The sequence below is a fragment of the Megalops cyprinoides genome, chromosome 23 (genome assembly GCF_013368585.1).
Source record: "Megalops cyprinoides isolate fMegCyp1 chromosome 23, fMegCyp1.pri, whole genome shotgun sequence".
Classification (NCBI taxonomy): domain Eukaryota; kingdom Metazoa; phylum Chordata; class Actinopteri; order Elopiformes; family Megalopidae; genus Megalops; species Megalops cyprinoides.
The window spans coordinates 2,917,876-2,937,129 of record NC_050605.1 but is presented as its reverse complement, the minus strand read 5'-3'; the positions used below and the strand labels follow the sequence as shown (position 1 = coordinate 2,937,129).

The 19,254-nt window shown below is 45.6% G+C and overlaps 1 protein-coding gene across 2 annotated transcripts; it reads right to left on the bottom strand.

The window, feature by feature from the left end:
• Nucleotides 1–580: 580 nt before the first annotated feature.
• LOC118770323 (ubiquitin carboxyl-terminal hydrolase 44-like) lies at nt 581–16,815 on the bottom strand. Of its 2 annotated transcripts, none has more exons than XM_036517925.1 (6): nt 16,756–16,815; nt 12,123–13,780; nt 3,082–3,280; nt 2,108–2,216; nt 1,535–1,746; nt 581–838 (listed from the first exon to the last, which is right to left on the bottom strand). In XM_036517925.1, exons 2-6 carry the CDS (start codon nt 13,701–13,703, stop codon nt 714–716), a joined length of 2,226 nt encoding a protein of 741 aa, XP_036373818.1. In that variant the 5' UTR covers nt 13,704–13,780; nt 16,756–16,815; the 3' UTR covers nt 581–713. The 2 variants fall into 2 exon arrangements, with proteins under 2 accessions (XP_036373818.1, XP_036373819.1); XM_036517926.1 differs by having other exon boundaries at nt 16,752–16,801.
• Between the last annotated feature and the right edge of the window lie 2,439 nt (nt 16,816–19,254).

Here is a 19,254-nt window from a genome sequence, read left to right as displayed (position 1 = left end):
GAATTACCCAGTACTTTATCACGGGCAGCCAATCAAACCGCTTCGCTTTGGCGGACAGATTTGATTGGTTTGAATCCGTCAATCTTTGACAGGGCATGATGGCTCGAGAAGCAGGTTCACGAAGCCTCAATCTCCTTATCGTTACATATCTTCACTGTATTGCAGGACGCTCACAGTTAACAAGGATTTTGAACCGTAAGGCAAATATCTAGATATGTCCACAAGAAACCACACGTATTATTACAGCATTTGGAGTGACGCCAAAACACAGTATAAAAAGTTGATAGCCAGTCCATAAACAATAAACGTGATTTGTCAAATTAAACATGGCATGTCTGTCTGACCACATGTATGTCTTTAAGAAAAAAAAAACCTGTACACTATTTATAACACGAAAAGTTTTACAAATTTAATACAAAACCTTATAAACACCATGTACAACAAATTCACAAGTTGTTTTGTTTTTCTTCCTTTAAAAACCGCAGTTTTGTATCCAGTTCTCAACATTTTTTTAAAAAGTTATTCTTCCCAAAAATAGAGCCAAAGTGGCCCACAGAGAAAGAGTCCTGGTGTTGTCTGGGATCTCCTGATGTCTCCAGGGGAGAGGAGCAAGGGTGGTTGAACTCTTCCTACTGTGACTGCTGGTGTTGGAGGGAGGGGCTTTGGGGGGTTCCCCTCCCCTGGGGTGGCCCCTAAACAGGGGGCTAATCCCTCTAAAGAGGCTTCCCTTTGTCCTGAGAAACTCGCTGGGTGTAGAAGAGGATGTAGGCCTGGGCTTTGCAGACCTCCTCCACCGTGCACACATTCAGCTTGGAGTCGTTGCAGTGGACCCAGAATCCTGCAGGGGGAGGGAGACAAACACCACAGTGTGAGGGCTGCTGGAGAGTGGGGGGAAGACAATCCATCCAGGCCCCCCCCTTCCAGTGCAAGGGTGTCGCGGAAGGTCATCTCCGTAACACTTTAGTATGAAGGGTTTCTGGGTTATGACAAATCGATGTGACACTTGAGACAACTGAGGGACTGAGAGGCACCATCTAGAGGAAATGACCTGCGTTGGTGTGCCCCATATTAGTTATTAGCCTATTACTAACTCAAACTCGCAGGGACAAGCACAATCAAACAATTTCTTTACAGACTTTTTCAAGGCTTAGCAGGGTTACTGGAGATTACAGCAACAACGGTTACTGGAGAGGACTATCGAGGCACAACCATTTTAGTCTGAGGATAGGGAATGCAATTCTTGTTACATGCAGAAGGAGAGTGGCTGCACCCCAAACTGCAGCCTCAGAAGCACCGGCAACACCGACAGAGGTAACACAAAAAACTCTCTTTCCATGGGGCTTCTCCCATAGTGCATTTCACTGCACATTAATTTTCCATGTTACATTTAGACATCAAGTCACAAATCTGCAAACTTAAAGTCTATGGGACAAAAACAGGACCGTAAATCTAATATTTGTATGGACGGAGTGATACACACATGCATATGTTAATGCAGTGTTACTCTGGGGCCTTCAAGTGCCTCAGGCCTTACCTCCTTCTGTGTTGTAGCAGTAGGCAGTGTAGTGGCCGGAGCCAAAGCCCTTCCCATGATGCATCACGACAGCGGACAGCTCATACAGGAAGCGCTCGCCGCGTGGCAGTGTCACAGGGGAGGCATCCCGGCAGCAATAGGGCTCCATGTTCAGCACCTGGTCAAAGCTGACGTGAACCCCGATTTTCTCCCTGTTGTTCCTGCCAGACCACCTTGGTGACACACACATGTATCTCTCATTAGCACTGTGCACCTATACAAAGGAAAGCTAACACTTCTTACAGAGTGGAAGTGTTACACCTGTGTAGCATACTTCTATTCCACATGCACATTTAGATTAATCTGACTGCAGTTAATTGGGAGATGTTCAGCTATATCTGACATGACAGAAGAACTTGAGGTGTAGAGGTGTTTAAATGTTAATTTAAATGCTAATTACCCAAGATATCGTAGGTATACTGTTTTGAATTACACAAAACATTTGAGGTTACAGAAGTGAAAATTACTGGTAGTGTTTCAGGTGGAGAGGCACAAATTGCCTAGAAGCGTTTGAGAAACGGAGGTGGAGGTTACCTGAAGCGTTTGAGGTGCAGGCGAAGGACCTGAGGCAGTTTGTGAACCATGAGCTGCTTCTGAGCTTCAGTGAGGATAACAGGTTTGGAGGAGAACCTTCTCCGCTTGCCTGGGGGCACAAGGGAACAGAGAAAGGAGGCAGTCAGACATCACTCGGTACCAGTACCACTAGGCATGTAAACCTGTATACACTGTATTGGGTCAAATATAAGGCTGTTTTTAGCTCCAAAAATATATGCTTTAAAAGTGCAACTTGCCCTACATTCATGAACTAATCAAAATTCCTGTATAGTTCCCATTATATGGATGCACAGTGTAGTCAGCCTCACAGGAGGAAAGAAGTAATTTTACCTGTAATGACCATGTTGAAAAAAAGTGGATTAAAAACTTGGGCGTGTAGCAAAGGGATTGAAATGGAGATACGATACCAATTTTGGACAATTCAATCCCAAATTCACAACTGTATGCTTTGTTCCTCGGCTTTACCAAAGTGGGAACCAGAGTGTAGCAATGACATGAATTCTTTCACTGTTCCATACACAACTCAAGAGGTCAGAATGCTTTTTGCCTTCTACTGCTGCCTCTGGATAGAATAACCTCGAAGTGCACAATGGGGACTGGAGGCAGAGGCAACAAAACTTATGTCACTGAAAAACAGTGTCACTGAAAATAATACAAGACAAGGTACAATGTCTAGGCAGTTAATTTAACCAGTTAGAAAAAAAGAAATAATTTTTAGTGGCATATTGGATTACAAATGCAAGCTTTACTAGAGTGTTGACACTTGTGGTAAGAAAACTTTATTCCCCATTTATTTTTATTGCGGAAGATGTGTTATTTTTTGGTTGGTAAATTAATTTCTTGGATTTAAAAAAAATCTGTTCTTTTAAGTTCATCTCACAATCAGAGCCACCTTTCTGGGACCAACACGGCATGAGGATTCGCTGTTGCACTGTGTGTGCATTAAGACTCACTGTTGCACTTCTCGCAGGCGTAAATGCTTCCCTCCAGGGCCTCCGTCTCTGTGAACTTGGCCAGCATCTCAGTCAGCTGGCAGGGGAAGTGGGCAGCTGTCTCCTTGCTGTTACAGTGGTAGCGCTCGGGGAACTCCAGGGACAGGTCCCAAAATGGCTCCACCGTGTTGGACCTGTTGTCACAGGCTAAGCATGTCACCTGTAACGAGTACGAGAAAGGGATGGAGGGTGAAGGAAAGGGAGAGAGAGAAAAGGAGAAAGGGAGAGGGAAAGAAAGGAGAGAGGGGGGAGAGAAAGAGAGAGGTACTGAGCATGATGGCACGGCCACTGTGATTCAATCAGAACATTTTCCTTGTCCGTTTTGAAAGAGCTTCACCAGGAAAAAGGAATATGACTTCGATGGCGATGCGATCTCCAGAACAAGTGAGGGCAGACAGCCTTCAGTGGGAAATTTCTGGATTTCTCTCAGCCTGTCTGTGGGAGCTACGTTGCACCCAAACAGGATTCTGGCACACAAAAACAGGAACATTCATCCTTACACGACCAGCAGGAGTCCAAACGCCACCCCACCCCCACCCCCACCCCAAAAAACACAGAGTAAATCCACAAAGGGCCTGCTCGACTATTAAGAAGCTCTGAAAGCAACTGATAGTTTTTCTTTTATTTAAAATGTCAGTTACCTTTACCTTTTACCAATTACCTTCTTTGTTAAACATTTTCAGTTCACTTTGAAAGTAACACCAAAAAAACCTTAAAAACACCCTGCTGGCACTCCTGACCTCAAAACGTCTGCACAAACCCCAGTGCACATGTACACACAGGCACACGCGCAGACACACACACACCGCCCCTATGACAGTACTGGCATGGTCGCTGTGGTTGCACTCATGACTTCCAGTAAGGATGTAAAAAGTAAACAACAAGTGTTCATGCTCGTGCTGTCAGAGGCAGGCATGGCAGCCCTGGGCCCTGATCCTCTCTGCCATGGGATATGGGCTCCAAGCCCTGATCTCTGAGCAGAGGCTCAGTAAAGGGCCCCCCGCGGGTAACTTGCAGCACACCTCCATTGCCATGGCGCAAACCCGTCCACCGCATTTCCTCTGTTCTCCTAGGGGCTGCAGACACACCGAACACCGCACAGATCTTGAGAGCCCAGAGAGACCTGCTGACTGCATTAGTTATTCTGCTCTGAGATCCACGTGATAAATGCCTTCTGCAGTCTTTTACTAAAGGTCTTTAGTCTTTTACTAAAGGTCTGCTTGGTGCGTCTGTTACAGCACTATAACCAAAGCTAGACCTGCTTCTCTGTAACTCTCATATCTGTAGTTCAAAGGTCATTTTTCCAAGAACAGGCTTTCACAAGACATACCGGTTTTAGTCATGTCATGCCAGCTAGTCATATCTAGCTAGTTCAAGCTGTGGAAGGTCTTTTGCTGTGTGGGCGAGAGTTGGGCAGTATGAGATCTCGGACTAAATAATCTGTCTCCAGGAACGGACGTGTTAGACAGACAGGAGATAAGAGCGACAGCTTGGCCGCTCTGACTCACTGCCTCTGAGCTGCCGTGGGGAGCGCGGTTCTCCGGTGTGTCTGCAGCGGTCAGAAGGCTCAGGACCGCACTGCTCTTGGCCCCCACTCTCCCCTGCGACCAAGCCAAACACGGTTGGAGGACAGAAGACCACACACATTTTCCATTACGTCATGATCACTACTGTACAGTCTCCAGCTCCCTGTGGGAGAGAGGGAGAGAGAGATGGATGAATTTGACCCTAACAGCTACTAAGGCATTTGTGTGAGTAATCTGTGGTAGGTCCTTTGTAACAATCTGCGGAAGATTCTCTGTAACCTTACTGACACAGGACTGCATTTCCCCTGTTGAGTAAAAACCAGACTGGCTTTTGACCAAGTCCTTGTGCAACTGGCTATATGTGCACAGTACAACAGACAATCCTGTTACCCAAAACAAGAACAAACTTACTGACTCTATAAACAAAGCTTTCCATTCAATTGGACAAGACCATCTACTTTATTATTACTGTCATTTTAGCAAAAACTCATGAATTTTATCCATTTATACAGCTGGACATTTTACTGACATAATTTACAAGTACCTTACCCAGGTTACAAACTTAATGCAAATGGTCAGCTGAAATCTGTGATGCAATCAAAACAATGTACACAGTAATAAAATGTTCAGTTAAGATTGTGTTTTTGTGTTCATTTTTCAAACAAGCTCTTTAATCAGTGAGATGGGGTTGCAGTATCACTGTGACTGTATGCAACATTTAGCTACACTAACAAACTGGCCACAGCGCCAGCGCAATATGCAGCCTGCGACCTCGCTTTAAATGACAGTGAAACTCCATTTCTTGCTTACGCATTTGATCCAGGTCTGCCGTTGCCCACTAAACAGGGGCTTCAGCAGAATTTGGATTTGCTGACACTCACGACGCTAACACCTGCTAGCTCCAAATGGCCTCAAGACAGCACAAGAGAAACAAAAAAAAATTAAGCCTGAGCTAAATTATAATACAAAGGTAAATGAACACTACCTTACTCATCAGGATACACAAACAAAAGCACTGAACCCAACAGTGCGCCTGAAATGAGAGCTAGCCGTGGCGTTAATTAATAGCATTTGGAGCGAAACCAACCTACGCAGTTGGTGCTGAGGACCAGGGTTAGGGAAACAATGCTCTGGGATCAGAGGAGGTCAATGCTGCCTGCTCTCGGGGTTTACACACTGCCTGACCGCAGCAAGGGAATATTTAAACTAAATTTTGGTAAAAGACAGGCAGAGCAGACACAGCCTGGCTGCTGAGAGCAGCTGTCACAGGCAAACATGGCTGGCCAGAGAAGACTGTCTATACTGGCACAGCAAGCAGCAAAAAAACACACAGACCAACACTTTCTAACCAGATGTGAAACATTTAAGGAAACGAAAGAAGCTTTCATCTGAGAAATTGAATTAAAACATGTATTGCCAATTTCCCCTCATGGTGTGAGAGGTTCTCCATTTCACCAAGCGCAAAGGAGAATGCAGCTTGCCATATAAAAACCTACTGATTTTCCCTTAGTGTCCCTATCCGGGGTCTTTCTCTTCTCCATGGTTAAGGGGGCAAACGCTGTATACAGTGATTTACTTTGTGCGTTTGCCAGCTCTTTTTTGCTGGCAAATCTGTGCTTGCCAGGGGGAGGTGCCAGAGGCCGGGCCAAACCGCAGAAAACGCCATCCTGTAGGAGAAGCAGAGTTGGTGAGGACGGGCCTCACAAGGCTGGCCAATGGCATCATCAGGCCGCGCGTGGTGCGCCACCCCCCCCCCCCCCCCCCCCCACAGGGGACCCGCTGAGGACTGCCTTGTCACACCCAGCGTCCGCTTCTACAAAACACTCCACGTCTGGCTGAGAGCTCACACTACAGAAGCGGGTTTCTCACAACTGACACCAACAACTTCCCTTACGTTACTGACAGGTATCATTAGGCACAAATTTCTGTACCAATAAGCATTCAGGTTTCAAATCTGCATTCAACTAATATGCCGAATTTTGGTAAGCCGTTCTTTCTAGTATGTTTTTGGTCCATATTGGGAAATTGTACCTATTTGTTGTGTTAGCACAGATGCCTGCTAAAAATAACTTTTTGAAATATGATACTGCTTAGGACATATTCAAGTCAGGGCCAAAACTGTAGGTTGTTTTTGTATCAGCTGTATAAAAAATAAATTTACTCCACTGCATGCGTGTGTGTACAAGCCATAATATTTTGACAGATTAGGGCTTTGTTACATGCCATTTCTCAGCAGTCAGGGGGCCAAGCACCGAAGGCCAGAGGGGGGCCGAGATTTTCTGGGGACCACACACAAAAACACACTATAGAGCTTGTATCTACAACATGTAACTTTCTTGCTCTATTTTACTCTGCACACAAAGTATCAGTCCTGACCTGAGGTCGCGTTAAACGAATACTTTCCGTCATTGATTGAATTTTTTTGACAATGATGGAAAAATCTGAAGGCCATCTGTCATTTTGACAGATTAGAACACTGAGGGCGATCTACTGTAACTTTAAGTAATTCACACCCCTGTCCAGTTGGTGGCGATTGTGCATATTAATTAGCTATTTTCTAGTCTTGTCTTTGATCTCACGTGCATGACCTCGTTGTCTAGATGGCTTTAGCCATCGCATTGGTAAGCTACATCGCTACATACCATTGCAAAATGTCATGGCAGCTGAGTGTCCAAAGTTCCTTTAAAAAGCCCAAAAATTGTGATGGCGTTGATAAACGAGGTGAAAAAAGAGGGACTGATGCAGTGGAGGATGAAGGACAAGCACATAATACTGACAATGTTTATCAGCCAGCGGCAGTTAATGTTACGGGGCAAGCAAATGGCAGGAGGTCAATAGGGAGTACTGGGTTCAGTGGGAGCAGGAGTTCACATGGCTAAGGAGGGAAGATTTTGGGTATCGTTGGGTTTTTTCCAATACCGGTGCTGAAGCGATACTTTTAAAATGGTACCGGTGCCTAAACGGTGCCTGTACGGTCACACCGGTGTGATCAGCCGTTTAGCGCGTATGCTAAAACCGGTGCAATTAGAACACTAGATTGGAAAAATTCTAGCTAATTCTAGGTTAGAGGAAACAGCGATTTAACATTAAAAAAATATAGCAAATGTGGTAGTGAAAACTATGAGAAGCTTAATAACACTAACGAAAACATAATGAACCATGTAACGGAACACAAGCTAAATAGCATAAAATAAGTTACGTGAGAAAGGGTTACAAAAAAGCACAAAACGAGGGTCAACGACATTAAAGAACGCCCTTTTTATTGCCAAGGCAAATTTGAACTTGAAATTGAACAATACAGTAACTGTTAACAGTTTAACTTAAACATATAAATATAAATAAATACAAAACACTTAACAAATTTACATAATAAATTCACATAATAAATAAAACCTAACCCAACTACAATAATTTAACACTAAATAACAGTTACAGTACTGTAACGTCCATTTCAGAGCACCAGAGGGCAAATATTTCAATCGACAGCGCTCAGGCATTTAAGTGGCACCAAAATGAGGGACCAAAATCTGCATTGTGATTTGGTCCAGTAGATACTGGTTGTATAGGAACCGGTACCCAGCCCGTGTGGTGCTGACATGAAGAGTGACTGCACGGTCAGTGTCTCTGTTCATCTTTTCTCTCCATGCCCTTGTAAATGCATAATCTATAAGCTTGTTCTGTACATTAATTGTTAAAAAATGAAAATGAATGAATGAAAATTAAATGCTATTAAATATGTCTTATCATTAAAAAATGAAAATTAAAAATAACGGGTAATAATAGATTATGACAGAATTTTTACGACCCTGTCAGTCAAAATGACGGACAACATGAAAGTCTAACGCAACCTCTAGTCCTGACCAGACTGGCCAATTTGTGTGACCCCAGTCAATGTTGCTTACAGTAATATCTGTACCTGAGTTGCTACATAGTATATACTTGAGGGCATTGTAACTCGGTGTGTGGTTACCAATAAACTTCCATTGTTTTTAGTTTTTTCTTCAAATGAATTAAAATGCATGTCCTCAGTGCAAAACTATCCCACAAGGCTTGACAGACAGGGCACAACTGTCAGCATTTTCCATGTACTGTGACTGTACTCAGATCAGCGAGAACCCTGTGTGGGGGAGGAGAGGGGTTAAGACATTCAGGACACATCTCTGCATTTCAGCGCGCTCTGACTGTACTCGGATCAGTGGGATCCTCTAAAACGGGCCGCCTAATGCAGGTTAATCCGCGCAGGAGCGCACCCTTTCACCGAGATAAGCGCAGAGCTTTGCTCAAATCCTCACCCTGCCCATCAGAGCCCGGTGAAGGACACAGGGAGAGGGGGAAGCCCTGTCCTGATCAAACCGATGCAGCACAGAGCCTGGCAGAGGAAGGGCTTGTTTCTGCACCATGTGCACTGTGGAAACACAAGCCTGTTGTTAGAGCATCTCCCACGAGCCACTGCTGCCCCACCTCACCTGCCTGTGAAACCATGGTGATGTGGGCTGCTGACAACCCCTTCTAACTCGCGGGGCTCACTCACACTCTCTCCTTCTCTATCTCTGTCCCCTTGCCTCTCTCTCTCGCTCTCCCCCTCTTTCTCCTTCCCTCTCTCTCTTTCTCTTTTTCTCTATCTCTCTCAAATTCAAATGCTTTACTGCCATGACTGTTTCAATGATAACAATACTGCCAAAGGAAGAATTTTCATACTCATACTCAGATGAGAGTTAAGCAAACAAGAAAACAGATACAAAGCAACATATTATAAAAAATATATTATAATAATTCACAGTATGGAGATGTCAGCCACTAATTCCTTTAGCTATGGCATGCTGATACAGTGCAAGCACGTGTTGCTGTGCATCCTTCTCCTAGAATAATGGTCAAAGTATCTTCTATGTCACCCAATGCTATAAAATTAGGAATGACTCTATTAAATCCTTCAAAGTAATGTTTCCTTACATTTTCAAATATTTAATTTAAGGAAAAAGTGTCTTCTCTTTTTCTCGTTCCTCAATTTAACTGGTCCAAGACCAACAAAAGCAGTGCTGCCAAAGCAATAATGTGAACAACAATGTAAACATCTCTGCAATTCACAGGGGCTCTCTTAATTTTGCCACAGAGATTTTCAGACAACCGGCACCTCTCCCTATACCACAACTCCCCCAACCACAGCAGGAAGGTGGGAGAGGCGTGGACTGCTGACACTAGCCAATTAGATAAGGCCGCAATGCTTCTGTGACCTCAAGTAACCAAGCCAGATCCAACGAGGAGATAATGAACCTTACTACTGCAATGTGGGCTACCCGCTTCCTCATGCTCGCAGTCAACTGTAATAACAATCTACAATCTGGTGATTGGCCAGCTGAGCTGGAAATGCTTGTTTATAGGAGCACTTCAGGAAAGGGCAGTCAAAGCATGAATCACCAAGTCCTGTCAAGGCTGCAGGCCACTGTCACGTCTGAAACCGTACTATGCGCAGACAATTTTCACTATGTTAAAAAAAGTGTAACTGAAAAAATGAAAACGTGGATTGTCTGTTTTCCAGGACATGCATTTATAGTTCTGTGCACACCATTTCAGGTGAAAGTGCTAGTAGTGACTTGATTCACACAACACTAAAATTTGGTGGGTGCCAAGAAACCACCATTCGACACCGTTACAATCAGAACGTATTCTCGAGTGGTTTAATGTGCTGCAATTTCTGTATTTCGTACCTGCAGATGCTTTTAGTACATGAGCTGCAGAAAGCGTGACAACAAGGTAGGGCTGGGCGATATAGCCGTCGCAATATAAAGAAAATCTATTTTTAGCGCAATAACAGCTATCTCTGGTATGTGGCATTAGGTTTTTTGGCGTATTTTTTTCCCGTTGGTCATACCTGATGCGGGAGCACACCTCCAAAGTTCAATGAAATGCTTCTTGGGCAAAAAAAATCACTTGTATCTATATGTTGGTTAACTTACCTATTAGCTTTGAAAAACACATAACATATGTTTTCGCTAGGGTTGTCAAAATAATGTGTTAATTTCGATTTAATTAATTATAGAAAAAATAACATGTCAAAAAAAATTAACGCAGATTAATCGCATTCCATGATGCCCCTTGACCCCATACATCACTGTGCATTTAAGCATTTATCACACCCAACTGCAGGCTAGCTAGGCTCTTTTATATCATACACAGAAACGTATCCACATTTGCACTGTCGGAAAATGCGAATTAAGTTCGCATTGGTGTAATCACCGATTGCATCAGAACATCTGTAAAGCTGAGTGATGCATGTATAGTTATAAGTGCCAGTGCTGTTATACTGAATATCAGCACTCATGGAATGCCTCTGGTCCAATCAAATTACTTGGTCGGAACTAACTGTTGTATAAAGCACAATTTGAACATAAAATGCTTCTCATGGCAAATATTGATATATGCGATTAATTTAGATTAATTAATGACAAAGCATGTAATTAATTAGATTAATTTTTTTAATTGCTTGACAGCCCTAGTTTTCACTCTTTATCTTTGTAGCCATGTGTTTCTATCTACCACATGGTGCTCTTGCTGTGATATCGACACTGAATATATACGAGTGGTGGTTTTTTCCCCGGAAGCATTTCACATGGCCTCGGGAAACTGGAGGTGTGCTCCCGCATCAGGTATGACTAACAGAAAAAAAATACAGGAAAAGAACCTAACACCACATACAGGGAATAGCTGTTATTGCGCTAAAATAGCTTTTCGATATATCGCGATGGCTATATTGCCCAGCCCTACAAGGCCAAGATCCCAGAATGCAACAGCGCTGGATGCCCAAACACCCACACAATCCCACACACTGCGCTATCCCACACTAAATCTGGGTAACACAATGGGTTTCCACTTTAGAGGTCAAAACAGGTAAATGTTGGTGCCCAGGTAAGAGAAGAGGCTAAAGTGACACACTCACACACCATAGCAACAAAAACATAATGCCAGACCAAATAAAACTGCTGATAGTTCTGTTCCAGATTCTTCACGTTTCACAGGCTAAGGTGAGTGTAAGGAGGGAATGGTTTGGTCCAAAAGCATACCCACCTCTCAAGCATGAAACCAATGGAGCAGAGTTAGCGAGGCACCTATGCTCCTATATCAAAGACCACAATGGGACCGCCTAAGGACCTCAACAGGGCTAAGCAAAAGAACCACAGCAAGGCCAGGCTAATGGGCACAGAGACCATAGGGTGGATACCCGACCTGAGACCGACAGGAACCTGGTTGGGCCGGGTTCGGACAAAAAGGGTAAACAGGCAAGCTGTAACCATGGTAACAATTGCGTGACAGGGTAACACAAACTCAGTGCTTCAGCTTACATTAACTGCGTTGGGCTCGGGTTCAGACAGAAATATGCAGCCCGAGCCGCACTCTAACAGACATGAAAAAGCCACCGATTTCACTTTAGCCCATTTGTGGTCATGTCGTGGTTCAGATAAGCCCCTTCTGCATTCTTACCTGGCTGAGCAGCTGACCGTGGAAGATGGTGTTGACCACGCTGAGCACCTGGCGGATGAGCCTGCGCTGGGCGGGCGGGGCGCTGGCGGGCGCCAGGGTGCCCGTGCTCTCCAGCTCACGCTGCACCTTGTCCAGCAGCTCGCACAGGAACTCCTGGGCGTCCTGCTGGGCGTAGCCGCGGAAGGCCGGGATCAGCTGCCACACCGAGTGCAGCATGGCGAAGGGCGACACTAGCGCCCACTTGCCCGACCACATTACCTGGAAGAGCGTGTGCAGCTCGTGGCACAGCGAGATGTGGCGGGAGCTGGGCTCCTTGCGCTGGACCAGCTCCATGCTGCGGGCGCGGGAGGCACCGCCGCTCAGCCCCGCCCCCGACAGCCGGCCCTTCCGAGGCGCCCGGGGCGGGGCTGGGCGGGAGCAGCCGGGGGGCGACGGCGGGAGGCGGGCGGCCCTGGCGAGCCCCCCGCTGACGGCGCTGGCCAGCAGCTCCAGCGCCTGGTTCAGGTCCAGCTGCAGGAAGCACTCGCGGAAGCTGTGTAGGTGGCTGAGCACCTGCAGGATGGAGTTCATGTAGCACGTGTTGCCAAGGTTGCGGAGCCCCGTCACGCCCGGGGTCACCGTGGGCCTCCGCCTGAAGGGCGACTCGACCACCTTGGACACCTTGGCTGCCCTGGCTGCCTTGGACACCTTGGCTGCCTTGGACGCCTTGGACACCAGAGTCCTGGGCTGCGTGGAGGTAGGGGCTTTGGTTGAGGTGGCTCTGGTTTTGGTTCGGGTTTTGGCCAGGCGTGCCCCAGGGGGCACCGCCCTCCTCTCAGACCGCCTCCGCTTGGGGGTGGGTGTGAGGGTGGCGGGGCTAGGACGGGCAGCTCTGGGCATCATTGAGGCCACCGCTGCTGCCGCCGCCCTCGCCCTCTGGCTCTGTCTCCGCAGACGGTGGCTCTTCCTGGGTGGGGCGCTGTCCAGCTCCTCCCTCAGCTGCCTCTTGAGCGCCAGCCTCCTCTCCCGCGCCTCCCTCTTGCGTTCCTCCTCCTCCTCGCGCCTCCGCTCCTCCTCTGCCCGCTGCCGCCCCCCCGCTGTCAGCCGGAACCAGGAGCGGAAGGCCCGGCCCAGCAGGGAATGGCGCCGGTGCCACAGGGCAGTGAACATGCGGTCCTCATCCTTCAGGTCCCGGGCAGTGCCGGGCGGGGCCTCGCCCCCCACCACAGGGGAGGCGGAGGCGGCTGAGCGTAGCGTGCGGCCGCTTCGCGTGGTGCACTCATACCGCTGGCTCTTGATGGCGCTCAGCGTCCCGCGGAGCAGCTTGAGGTCGCCCGTGGCGTTGTCGTTCAGCACGTAGTCGTCGCACAGGTAGCAGAAGACGTAGAGCTCGTTGACCTCCAGGGCCACTGGGTGACGCCGCTCCAGGAAGTGGCGGAGCGCGTGCTCCTCAATGTAGCGCCCGCAGGCCACGTGCGAGCAGCCCAGGCAGGCCCACACCGACTCCGTGGTGTTGCAGTCGGCACAGTGCCACTTCTGGGGGTTCAGGATGGAGTGGTCCCGGGCCAGCCGGAGCCGGCCCACATGCTTGCACCTGTCCATCACGCCCACGCACGCTTCAGATCACCATGGCAACTGGGGCAATCTTCTTAACAGGTTCCGCCCACAACATGTTTTATCTGAGACAGAAGGGAGTAAAAGGAAGGTCAATGTGCATGTTCTCACAATATGGAAAAGACCCACATTTTGGGGCATTTCCTAATTTGTTTCAATAATTGTTTTAATACCAAAGGTATACCAAAACCATACTAAAAATATGGGGCACAATAATCCATACAGTTTTTTTGTGTGTGCATCATACAAATGACAAAATGTGGACTCACGTGTGAACACAGTCCTCATGAGACAGGACAATTTGCATGAATGGAACTTGATTCTCAGTAAAGCTTTACATTCAAACAGGAAACTGCTCAGACGTAAGAGTGGTCTTTCTGATGCCTTCTCCACTCCTCCCAAAATGAAGGAGAAATGACACTGCAGGATACTCTGCCCGTCCGCTCGGTTTAAATACATCAAGGCAGCGGAAACCATTACAATTCCTCGGGAGAGGGAAAGTGTTATTTAGCACCTTCTTTAACAGAATCGGCAGTCGTTTATCAGATTTGGCAGTCTTGGAAAGCATCCCGGACACATTCAACAGCCGGCGCGATTTTCCTACACTCTTCGACAACTTCTTTGCCGCTTCCAAAAAACAAAAAAGTTTAAGGGGTTATTTCACAGCTCCAGATTGCCCCAGAAGCAGTGGCTAGTGTGTGCGCCACAGTGTTTACTGAAGGTGTGATTTTGAATCCTGCGCTGATCTGGGGTCAGTGAAATGGCCCTGTAGAGCCTGCAAACTCCCCCCCATCCTCCTCCTCCTCCTCCTCCTCCTGCCTCCCTTGCTCGGCCCCGGCTCCAGAGCCTTTCAGTTTGGTTAACAAAAGGAGGGCCGGGCCTTCCGAGCAGAAAGGAGCAGCCGGGGACGAGGGCTGGCTCTTTGTCTGAGGCCCCCCGGCTGGCAAACAGACGGAGCGGAGGGAGAGAGAGAGGGACACACGGGGGCTGAACGCACACGCTAATTTAGCAAAGCTGTCATCTGGTGTCATGATATTTACAGCACCCAAGCAACTACCCTAAATATACTAGTGTGATACAAACATTCATACATACATAAATAACACTACATACTATATATACATATACATATATAAAACAAAAATGCATTCAATATTCTACCGGAATGTCTGAAAATTTAAAGAAATGGGAAGAGGTTCCCCTATGAGACCCTGAGAACAACAACATGCTAATTCTGACTAAAGGTGACTTTTTTGATGTCGTCCTGGTGAATGAAAAGCTGGCAATGCAGGAGATGAATAAGGCAGGAAAACTCGACCAGGGAGGATTCCATCAGCCCAAACTTAATTCTGGGATATGTCTGTGGAGCTGTTTCTCAAATTAGGGAGACAGATTTTGCTGTCCTTAGTACTGTACAGTGGTGAACCAAATATCTCACCACATAGCGTTCAATTATGCACTCATAGGCAAATGTCGATGCCAAACGATGATAAAAATGCTGCCAAAGATAAGCAAAAAAATATGAATGTATATTTCTCACACTGGTTTGTTTTCATAACGCTTTAAATGTATACTGTACGGCAAAGTGTAAGTGGGTGCTACAATAACTTTATTATAAAGAAACCTCTGAAATAATTTACAACTCATGTAGTCAAGAGTTATGGACCTCAATTCTCTGTTTTCAAATGCGTGCTTATAAGAAGAAGGGAAAATATCAGATGTGGCCAAAAGCAATGAAGTGCCTCGACTCCCAATTCTTTCAATTACAGTTTCCGGCTTTCAAAGAAATACACTTTTAAACTCATCGCATTTAACCGATAGATTGTAGTTCCATAGTTTTAACTGTATGCATTATATACGTGTATCTGTATTGCAGTATTAATGTAGGCTTATATTCACAAATGTAGAACGCATACACACAGAGAAAATATTTACTCTTCTCAAAATACGATCAATAGGATTTACTATGCACATCTGGCTCAAAAGAAACTCCTCAGCTGCCTGGTTAAGCGTTTAATTATTGATAGCCATGATTTCTTAGAACAAGCTCGCTATTTTTAGCTAGCTAAGTACTAGCCACTGATCTTACAATTAGCAAGCTAGCAAATAAAACAGGTTATCTGAAACTTCACTCACTCGTGACCTGAGAGCTAGCTAAAATGGGTGGATTTACCATGTAGCTGGCTAGCGATCTTGAGCTGTTCGCTTACTTAGAAAGTAGCTAAATGGGAGGCAAGTGTCAGCTACATTACAAAGTAGCTAGCTGCGTACAATGTGAACATTTGAAGCTGTATTACACATCGACAGAGGCTACATATCAGCGATCAAAACAGCTAGCTAGCCAGACTGTAAACTAGGCATCAATTAAAACAATCTTGTTATCACTAGCCAACCAGCTTCTTTGTAAACAAACAGCTTGCTATGCCAGAATTCATGACCTGCCACCCCAGTCCCAAACCTAAAGAAATCATCGTGATTCAGACTGACAAATGTGGACATCAAAACTTCTGAATTCACACGATCTTGTGTTTATGGGTATGAATCTGACTCGACAGCAAGCTGCTTCAACTATGAACACAGTTTGAATACGGCTACCCCAGACAACAAATCAATGCATTAACTAATTGTGCTGATTAAAATATATGTGATTAAGCAGATTTCACCCCATACCAGTAGGTGATCTTAAGGTCTACGTTTATATGGCATACAGCTAGTATGAATTTAACTTGTTAGCCCACCACGTACCGTGCTGTACTACAGCTAAGGTTGAACAACAGCAGCCTCTTTATGTGCGCGCCTAGAGAGGCTATAGCTAGCCACTTGCTCCCTGTTACTGCACAGCATGTCCTGCAGCTAGCTAGTTAAAACCGCCAGTAAATATCACGTCAAAGCAACCTTGTCAGGCTATAGAGTGACAGAAATCTGTTAGGCAGTCTATGGTTTGTGTTCCCACGATCCTACTGAATTGCATTGTACGACGATCGCTGGCTAGGTGTCTCTCCATTACTAGCGGTAAAATAAAACATTTAAACGCACCTACCACACTATAGCACTTACTCCGCTGGTGCTATTGCCGTCGCCATCTTGTCTACTGTTGTCGCGTGGAGTCGGCTCCTCCGCGTCCTCGAATGACGTCAAAGACCACAGGGCCTACGCGTGACGTAATCGCATCCACTTGCGATTTACTAGCAAGTGCATTGTGCAGCCTGGCCTTGTTTTTGACGCTGTTTCCGCACGGTGGTGTTAACCATGCGTTTTTGTTACACAATTCTTGCGAGCAGAACGACCAGTCGTTCAGAAAAGTACGAAGGGCTGATAACGTTAGATTCAAGCGTGCATGTTCCACAAATTGTCGCCTAGAGCTGCTTGTAGAGGCAGATACCTAAAGCTCACTTAATGTTTCTTTGAACTTTGATTTTTTTCCGCCTAATCACGTCGAGTTATTTAATCTCCTCATAGAATTGTAGGTTACATCACACTTTATATACAATAAGTAGCACAGGTTGCACATTAAAACTTGGTAGGTAGCTTACATACTTGAAAACGCAGGGTAGTAGCTCTGCAATAATATGCAAATTAACTATTTAACGTGTAAAAGTTGCTGGACTGCCTGTTTTGCGCACAGCCAACTTGACATACGGCTGAATAAACCTCAACACAAGTCCCTTTGAAGTATGTTTAGCTCGTGACCCAGTAGTTACAAAACAACAGCAGTCTATCGTTCAAAACCGATGTGAATATCTTTCTCAAATACCTTTAAAACAGAAGACCCTTAAACACCTTTGTTAATTTACGTTTTGTAATCTTGGTCCAGGGTATACACACTGGGTAAACTGTCAGTAGTTGTCCAGTGAATTTGCGTGATAGGCAAAACAAAAAAATGTGACACAAAACACAAAGGTTTTTGTGGTCAGGGCAGGAGACCACTCAAAATGACTTTGTCAGAATAATACGATGCATTTGCACGGCTCTATTGTTGTCAGTTGATTAATATAGACCGGTTAGAAAATGAGACACATTTTTATATAAAGCTATTCTCTTAAAATATACATTAGCATAAACTCGCAAATCCGCCATAGTCATGCAGCAGCACTTCTAATACTGTGATTCCATATATGGCTTTCGCTTGTGCTGTACTCTGCCTCGTTGCGAGTTGCTTTGGATGAAAGTGTCTGCTAAATGAATAAATGTAAATATAATGGAAATGTGTATTCTGTATTCCAGTTTTCAAACTGGACTGGGTTCCAGAGGTATGGACTGTGCCATATGCTTTGTGTCACAGCAAATAACCTCAGCAGTTGTATCACTACAAGACTCTGCTTTATAGAAACTGCTTGTGACATACGCTCATATTTTCTTGTATACTGATATATATCTTCAGTGAAGATTCTTCACCAAAACATTGTTTGCCGAAGGCAAACAAAAACGGGATTGGGGTATTTCAGAGAACCACCCAACATTTTGTTTCGCTGAGCTGCTATTAAACGAGTGGCCAGGTGGTGGCGATGTCAGACAACAAACAGGAATTAAAGTTCTTTGGGCTTAGATGGGAGAAACACCTTTTTGAGAGGAAATGATCTTTTTTGCTGGCAGACACCTCAGTCTAGACCAACTCACATAGCTTGCGTATTTTAACATGGTCCCCATTTGTTTAGTAGGACATTCATCAGGTTGTCGCATTAGGACACCACCCGATATTCAGATCTGCAAACCTTGGTTTACAGGGCAAGCTCTTTAACCACTGCTTCTTACTATTGCCCCTGCTGATGTTACACTCAGGTGTGTTACTTGAATTAACAGGCTGTTTTTATGAAATGGGAAATAGAGATGTGTGCCTTTTTATCTAGTAGCACACTGAGAAGTAGGAGACTGTCATATGAGTGGGATGTAGCGAGAGCTTCATTTACATATTCTGTATGTGTCTCTGCCATGTCAGTTCTCTCTGTCCAACACTCAAACAACCCTGTATTTACTGCCTTTTCAGAGCAACTGTCAGTTTAAATTATTGGTAAAATCCACCATAATGAGCCATCATCCCACCTCTGTCTACCACCCTGGTCTGTTAGAGGGTGCCTTGGCAGACCCAGCTGTGTCAGCAAGGAATGGACTAATCAGATGACTGACAGATACAACTCCAGTTTATCTTGACCAATCAGGTGAGTGACAGATCCAGCTCTGGCTCTTATTGACCAATCAGGTGAGTGACAGATCCAGATCTGGCTCTTCTTGACCAGTCAGGTGAGTGACAGATCCAGTTCCTGTTTTGTACAGATGATCAGATGTCTTTTGACAGGCAGAGCAGTTGAATGGTTTGCTCTGAGAGGCAGGTGAGATGATAACAAAAAGAAGCCTGTGTATTCCATTGCGCTTAACCTTGAGAGCATGACCGTACCTATCAGAGACAAATGAGGTGACCATACGGTTCACTTCAAGTTCTGTAAGAGATGGCTGAGGTGACCGTTTACTCTACTTACAGTCCTGTGAGAGGTGGCGGGTTGAAAGTGCAGTTTACTTGCAGTTGTGTGAGAGATGACCAAAT

Excerpts from the sequence above, each read along its gene's own strand:
- LOC118770323 (XM_036517925.1), bottom strand. The coding sequence starts at position 13,703 with ATGGACAGGTGCAAGCATGTGGGCCGGCTCCGGCTGGCCCGGGACCAC. Across the intron at positions 3,281-12,122 it reads ACGGTCAGCTGCTCAGCCAG|GTGACATGCTTAGCCTGTGA; the intron begins GTAAGAATGCAG and ends TACTCGTTACAG. Across the intron at positions 1,747-2,107 it reads CTGCACCTCAAACGCTTCAG|GTGGTCTGGCAGGAACAACA; the intron begins GTAACCTCCACC and ends TGTGTCACCAAG.